The sequence below is a fragment of the Chiloscyllium punctatum genome, chromosome 34, assembly GCF_047496795.1.
Source record: "Chiloscyllium punctatum isolate Juve2018m chromosome 34, sChiPun1.3, whole genome shotgun sequence".
In the NCBI taxonomy this organism is placed as follows: domain Eukaryota; kingdom Metazoa; phylum Chordata; class Chondrichthyes; order Orectolobiformes; family Hemiscylliidae; genus Chiloscyllium; species Chiloscyllium punctatum.
This window is the reverse complement of record NC_092772.1, coordinates 48499916-48508148: the sequence shown is the minus strand read 5'-3', so window position 1 is coordinate 48508148 and position 8233 is coordinate 48499916. Positions and strand designations below refer to the sequence as shown.

At 48.3% G+C, this 8233-nt stretch overlaps 1 protein-coding gene across 1 annotated transcript in view; it reads right to left on the bottom strand.

Moving 5' to 3' along the window:
- LOC140458823 (transcobalamin-1-like) overlaps positions 1–8233 on the bottom strand; it is a 40089-nt gene that overhangs the window by 20761 nt on the left and 11095 nt on the right. Inside the window, exons 3-5 of the mRNA XM_072553477.1 lie at positions 8072–8221; positions 6605–6760; positions 5795–5955 (exon numbers count right to left, since the gene is read on the bottom strand). Coding sequence (XP_072409578.1) covers positions 5795–5955; positions 6605–6760; positions 8072–8221 — 467 coding nt within the window. The remainder of the gene's footprint in view (positions 1–5794; positions 5956–6604; positions 6761–8071; positions 8222–8233) is intronic.

Here is an 8233-nt window from a genome sequence, read left to right as displayed (position 1 = left end):
CCGTAACCCCCAGTGTGTATGGGGATTGGAACAGAGTACACTAACTCCCAGTGTGTACGGGGATTGGAACTGTGTACAGTATCTCCCAGTGTGTATGGGAATTTGAACAGTGTACAGTAACTCCCAGTGTGTACAGGGATTGGAACAGTGTACAGTAACTCCCAGTGTGTATGGGGATTGGAACTGTGTACAGTATCTCCCAGTTGGTATGGGGATTGGAACTGTGTCTTGTAACTCCTAGTGTGTACAGGGTTTGGAACAGTGTATAGTAACTCCCAGTGTGTATGGGGATTGGAACTGTGCACAGTAACTCCCAGTGTGTACGGGGATTGGAACAGTATACAGTAACCCCTAGTTTGTACGGGGATTGGAACTGTGTACAGTAACACCCAGTGTGTACGGGGATTGGAACAGTGTACAGTAACTCCCAGTGTGTATGGGGAATGGAACTGTGTACAGTAACTCCCAGTGTGTAGGGGGATTGGAACAGTATACAGTAACCCCTAGTTTGTACGGGGATTGGAACTGTCTACAGTAACACCCGGTGTATGCGGGGATTGGAATTGTGTACAGTAACTCCCAGTGTGTACGGGGATAGGAACTGTGTACAGTAACTCCCAGTGTGTACGGGGATAGGAACTGTGTACAGTAACTCACAGTGTGTACGGGGATAGGAACTGTGTACAGTAAATCTCAGTGAGTACGTGGATTGGAACTGTGTACAGTAACTCCAGTGTGTACAGGGATAGGAACTGTGTACAGTAAATCTCAGTGAGTACGTGGATTGGAACTGTGTATGGTAACTGCAAATGTGTATGGGGATTGGAACAGTGTACAGTAACTCCCAGTGTGTATGGGGATTGGAACAGTGTACAGTAACCCCCAGTGTGTACGGGGATTGGAACAGTGTACAGTAACTCGCAGTGTGTATGGGGATTGGAACAGTGCACAGTAACTCCCAGTGTGTATGGGGATTGGAACAGTGTACAGTAACTCCCAGTGTGTATGGGGATTGGAACAGTGTACAGTAACTCCAGTGTGTATGGGGATTGGAACAGTGCACAGTAACTCCCAGTGTGTATGGGGATTGGAACAGTGCACAGTAACTCCCAGTGTGTATGGGGATTGGAACAGTGCACAGTAACTCGCAGTGTGTACGGGGATTGGAACTGTGTACAGTAACTCTCAGTGAGTACGTGGATTGGAACTGTGTACACTAACTCCCAGTGTGTATGGGGATTGGAACAGTGTACAGTAACTCCCAGTGTGTATGGGGATTGGAACAGTGCACAGTAACTCGCAGTGTGTACGGGGATTGGAACTGTGTACAGTAACTCTCAGTGAGTACGTGGATTGGAACTGTGTACAGTAACTCCCAGTGTATACAGGGATTGGAACAGAGTACTGTAACACCCAGTGTGTATGGGGATTGGAACGGTGTACACTAACTCCCAGTGTGTTTGGGGATTGGAACAGTGTACAGTAACTCCCAGTATGTACGGGGATTGGAACTGTGCACAGTAACTCCCAGTATGTACGGGGATTGGAACTGTGCACAGTAACCCCCAGTGTGTACAGGGATTGGAACAGTGTACAGTAACTCCGAGTGTGTACCGGGATTGGAACTGTGTACACTAACTCTCAGTGAGTGCGATGATTGGAACTGTGTACAGTAACTCCCAGGGTCTACAGGGATTGGAACTGTGTACAGTAACTCCCAGTATGTATGGGGATTGGAACAGTGCACAATAACCCCCAGTGTGTACGGGGATCAGAACTGAGTACAGTAACTCCCAGTGTGCACGGGGATTGGAACAGTGTACATTAACTCCCAGCGTGTACGGGGATTGGAACAGTGTACAGTAACTCCCAGTGCGTACGGGGATTGGAACTGTACACAGTAACTCCCAGTGTATACAGGGATTGGGACAGTGTACAGTAACTCCCAGTGTATACAGGGATTGGGACAGTGTACAGTAACTGCAAGTGCGTATGGGGATTGAAACAGTGTACAGTAACCCCCAGTGTGTACGGGGATTGGAACAGTGTACAGTAACCCCCAGTGTGTACGGGGATTGGAACAGTGTACAGTAACTCCCAGTGTGTACGGGGATTGGAACAGTGTACAGTAACTCCCAGTGTGTATGGGGAATGGAACTGTATACAGTAACTCCCAGTGTGTACGGGGATTGGAACAGTGTACAGTAACTCCCAGTGTGTACGGGGATTGGAACAGTGTACAGTAACTCCCAGTGCGTACGGGGATTGGAACTGTGCACAGTAACTCCCAGTGTATACAGGGATTGGGACAGTGTACAGTAACTCCCAGTGTATACAGGGATTGGGACAGTGTACAGTAACTGCAAGTGCGTATGGGGATTGAAACAGTGTACAGTAACCCCCAGTGTGTACGGGGATTGGAACAGTGTACAGTAACCCCCAGTGTGTACGGGGATTGGAACAGTGTACAGTAACTCCCAGTGTGTACGGGGATTGGAACAGTGTACAGTAACTCCCAGTGTGTATGGGGAATGGAACTGTATACAGTAACTCCCAGTGTGTACGGGGATTGGAACAGTGTACAGTAACTCCCAGTGTGTACGGGGATTGGAACAGTGTACAGTAACTCCCAGTGTGTACGGGGATTGGAACAGTGTACAGTATCTCCCAGTGTGTATGGGGAATGGAACTGTGTACAGTAACTCCCAGTGTGTACGGGGATTGGGAACTGTGTACAGTAACTCCCAGTGTATACGGGGATTGGAACAGTGTACAGTATCTCCCAGTGTGTATGGGGAATGGAACTGTGTACAGTAACTCCCAGTGTGTACGGGGATTGGAACAGTGTACAGTAACTCCCAGTGTGTATGGGGAATGGAACTGTATACAGTAACTCCCAGTGTGTACGGGGATTGGAACAGTGTACAGTAACTCCCAGTGTGTATGGGGATTGGAACAGTGTACAGTAAGTCCGAGTGTGTACGGGGATTGGAACTGTGCACAGTAACTCCCAGTGTATACAGGGATTGGGACAGTGTACAGTAACTCCCAGTGTATACAGGGATTGGGACAGTGTACAGTAACTGCAAGTGCGTATGGGGATTGAAACAGTGTACAGTAACCCCCAGTGTGTACGGGGATTGGAACAGTGTACAGTAACCCCCAGTGTGTACGGGGATTGGAACAGTGTACAGTAACTCCCAGTGTGTACGGGGATTGGAACAGTGTACAGTAACTCCCAGTGTGTACGGGCATTGGAACAGTGTACAGTAACTCCCAGTGCGTACGGGGATTGGAACTGTGCACAGTAACTCCCAGTGTATACAGGGATTGGGACAGTGTACAGTAACTCCCAGTGTATACAGGGATTGGGACAGTGTACAGTAACTGCAAGTGCGTATGGGGATTGAAACAGTGTACAGTAACCCCCAGTGTGTACGGGGATTGGAACAGTGTACAGTAACCCCCAGTGTGTACGGGGATTGGAACAGTGTACAGTAACTCCCAGTGTGTACGGGGATTGGAACAGTGTACAGTAACTCCCAGTGTGTATGGGGAATGGAACTGTATACAGTAACTCCCAGTGTGTATGGGGAATGGAACTGTGTACAGTAACTCCCAGTGTGTACGGGGATTGGGAACTGTGTACAGTAACTCCCAGTGTGTACGGGGATTGGAACAGTGTACAGTATCTCCCAGTGTGTATGGGGAATGGAACTGTGTACAGTAACTCCCAGTGTGTACGGGGATTGGGAACTGTGTACAGTAACTCCCAGTGTGTACAGGGGATTGGAACTGTGTACTGTAACTCCCAATGTATACAGGGATTGGAACAGTGTACAGTAACTGCAAGTGTGTATGGGATTGGAACTGTGTACAGTAACTCCCCGTGTGTACGGGGAATGGAACAGTGTAGAGTACGTCCGAGTGTGTACGGGGATTGGAACTGTGTACAGTAACTCCCAGTGTGTATGGGGATTGGAACAGTGTACAGTAAGTCCGAGTGTGTACGGGGATTGGAACTGTGTACAGTAACTCCCACTGTGTATGCGGATTGGGACTGAGTACAGTGACTCCCAGTGTGTACGGGATTGGAACTGTGTATGGTAACCCCCCCAATGTGTACTGGGATTGGAGCAGTGTACAGTAACTCCCAGTGTCTACGGGGATTGGAACTGTGTACAGTATCCCCAGTGTGTATGCGGATTGGAACAGTGTACAGTAACTCTCAGTGTGTATGGGGATTGGAACAGTGTACAGTAAGTCCGAGTGTGTACGGGGATTGGAACAATGTACAGTAACCCCCAGTGTGTATGGGGATTGGAACTGTGTACAGTAACTCCCAGTGGGTATGGGGATTGCAACTGTGTCTTGTAACTCCTAGTGTGTACAGGGATTGGAACAGTGTACAGTAACTCCCAGTGTGTACGGGGATTGGCACAGTGTACAGTAACTCCCAGTGTGTATGGGGATTGGAACTGTGTACAGTAACTCTCAGTGTGTATGGGGATTGGAACTGTGCACAGTAACTCCCAGTATATACGGGCATTAGAACAGTGTACAGTAACTCCCAGTGTGTACGGGCATTGGAACAGTGTACACTAACTCCCAGTGTGTTTGGGGATTGAAACTGTGTACAGTAACTCACAGTGTGTACGGGGATTGGAACAGTGTACAGTAACTCTCAGTGTGTACAGGGATTGGAACTGTGTACAGTAACTCCCAGTGTGTATGGGGATTGGAACTGTGTACAGTAACTCTCAGTGTGTATGGGGATTGGAACTGTGCACAGTAACTCCCAGTATGTACGGGGATTGGAACAGTGTACAGTATATCCCAGTGTGTACGGGCATTGGAACAGTGTACACTAACTCCCAGTGTGTTTGGGGATTGAAACTGTGTACAGTAACTCACAGTGTGTACGGGGATTGGAACAGTGTACAGTAACTCTCAGTGTGTACAGGGATTGGAACTGTGTACAGTAACTCACAGTGTGTACGGGGATTGGAACAGTGTACAGTAATCCCCAGTATGTACGGGGATTGGAACTGTGCACAGTAACTCCCAGTGTGTACGGGGATTGGAACAGTGTACAGTAACTCCCAGTGTGTATGGGCATTGGAACAGTGTACACTAACTCCCAGTGTGAACGGGGATTAGAACAGTGTACAGTAATCCCCAGTGTGTATGGGGATTGGAACAGTGTACGATAATTCCCGGTGGGAATAGGGATTGGAACAGTGTACAGTAACCCCCAGTGTGTATGCGGATTGGAACAGTGTACAGTAACTCCCAGTGTGTATGCGGATTGGAACTGAGTACAGTGACTCCCAGTGTGTACGGGATTGGAACTGTGTATGGTAACCCCCCCAATGTGTACTGGGATTTGAACTGTGTACAGTAACTCCCAGTGTGTACGTGGATTGGAACTGTGCACAGTAACTCCCAGTGTGTACGGGGTTGGAACTGTGTATAGTAACTCCCAGTGTGTACTGGACTGGAAGAGTGTACAGTAACTCCCAGTGTATATATGGATTGTAACAGTGTACAGTAACTCCCAGCATGTATAGGGATTGAGTAGTGTACAGTAATTCCCAGTCGGAATAGGGATTGGAACAATGTACAGTAACTCCCAGTGGGAATAGGGATTGGAACAATGTACAGTAACCCTCAGCGTTTATATGGATTGGAACAGTGTACATTAGCTCTCTGTGGGTGTAGGTTGGACAGCGTGTGGCTGTGAGTGGTTGTGAGTGTGTCAGTGTGTATCTGTGTTAGTGTTTGTGGGAATTACCTGGATTGCCAGACCTGTACTGTAGAGATTACCAATCAGACCATCATCCGTTATTCTGCTAAGTATCTGTTCGAGGATATGGTTGAGTGCATTTGAAATGTGTATGGTTGTTTTCCTGTCAATCATACACCTCAGAGCGAGTGCTGCTACAGCTCCTGTATCTACAGAGGAAACGAGAGTGAAATAAGTCCTAGACTTTCACCCAGCTGCATCACCTCTCACTGTCCATCTCCTGAGCTCCCGATGGCTGGAGTTATTTGCATGTCTTTAGTTATTGGTGTGCGTGGTTGTAAACATTTAGATTAGATTAGATTAGATTACATATAGTGTGGAAACAGGCCCTTCGGCCCAACAAGTCCACACCGACCCACCGAAGCGCACCCACCCAGACCCATTCCCCTACATTTACCTCTGCACTTAACACTATGGGCAATTTACTTGTTGAATCTCTTTGGGTTCTCCTTTATCTGCCAATGCCATCTTGTGTCCCCCTGTGAGCCCTCCTGATTTCTCTCAAGTGTACATTAACACCTCTATACTTTTCAAGGACTTCACTTCATCCCAGCTGCCTATGAATGCCATATGCCTCCCTTTTTCACGACTAGAGCCTCAATAACTCGAGTCTGCCAGGGTTCCCTACTCCTGCCAGCATTACCCTTCACTCTAATGGGCCTTGAATAACACACCTTTGAAAGACTCTCCCTTCACAGATGTCCTTTTGACTGCAAACAGATGACAATCAGAGCCAGGAGCCAATCAATCAGAGGCAGGGGTCAACCAGAGACAGGGGTCAACAGAGAATATTCTTACCAACTGAGAATTCGGAGCCATATGTGAATTTGTCATTCATGACTGCATCGATGAGGATCTGGACGATGTCCTGTGAAATCTCTGCATCCATCATACACAGTGTCAGCACGTCCAGGCTCACTTGGTAATAGTTACTCAGAGGGAACGTAGTTTTCCCTAAACAAAACAACATCCACAATGGTTACTGCTGGAGAGAGCCAGAGACACGCAGAGAGAAGAAAGAAAGAGTAACAGAGAGAGAGAAAAAGAGAGAGACAGTGTGTGTGAGTATGTGAGTTAAACAGTCAGAGAGAGATGCAAAGAGTGAAATACAGTGAGGCAAAGAGAGAAAGATAGAAAGACAAGAAAAGAGAGATGGACAGACAGTTGAACAGAGAAAGACAGGCATCTTGACAAAGTCAGAGAGACGGAAAGGGCAAGAGGGAGATACAGAGAGAATGCAGGGAAGATGGCTCACGACACTCCACCTAACACTGGAAGTGCTTATTCTGGGAAAGATTTAGGAGATGATTATCTGGATAGTCTGGCAGATGTGGTGGCTCAGTGGTTAGTACTGCTGCCTCCCAGCACCAGTGACCCCGGTTTGATGCCACCCTAAGGTGACTTTGCACATTCTCCCTGTGTCTGTGTGGGCTTCCTCCCACAGTCCAAGGATATGCAGGTTCGGGTGGATTGGTCAGGCTAAATTGTCCCATAGTGCCCAGGGATGTGCAGGATAAGGTGGATTGGCCATGGGAAATTGTCCCATAGTGTCCAGGGATGTGCAGATTAGGGTGGATTGGCCATGGGAAATTGTCCCATAGTGCCCAGGGATGTGCAGGTTAGGGTGGATTGGCCATGGGAAATTGTCCCATAGTGCCCAGGGATGTGCAGGTTAGGGTGGATTGGCCATGGGAAATTGTCCCATAGTGCCCAGGGATGTGCAGGTTAGGGTGGATTGGCCATGGGAAATTGTCCCATAGTGCCCTGGGATGTGCAGGTTAGGGTGGATTGGCCATGGGAAATTGCCCCATAGTGCCCAGGGATGTGTAGGTTAGGGTGGATTGGCCATGGGAAATTGTCCCATAGTGCCCAGGGATGAGCAGGTTAGGGATGGATTGGCCTTGGGAAATTGTCCCATAGTGCCCAGGGATGTGTAGGTTAGGGTGGATTGGCCATGGGAAATTGTCCCCTACTGTCCAGGGATGTGCAGGCTAGGCAGAATAGCCGTGAGAAATACAGGATTACAGGGATAAGGTGGGGGAACTGGGTCTGGGTGGATGCTGTTTGAAAGGGTTGGTGTTCACTCGATGGGCTGAACTGCCTCCTTCCACACTGTGGGGATTCCATAACGGTGAGAATGGTTGCAAGCCTGTAACAGTGCAGTATTGAACTCAGTGCTGTCCCTGCTCGAGGAGTGGGAATTGGGGACAGTACAGTGGGAGGAGCACTCTGTGGTGGGGTGTGCTAACGCTCAGTGATATTTACCGATATGTTCGATTTCCTTGGTTAATTTCTGTTGCAGTATCTCTACCAGGTCAATTCTTTCCCCTTTGTAGGAAACATCGGTGGGATTGTGGCAGGATGCAGCCATGGCCAAGGTATAAAGAGCAACTAGACCAGAGGAGAAGTCCTCACCTGTTTGGTAAA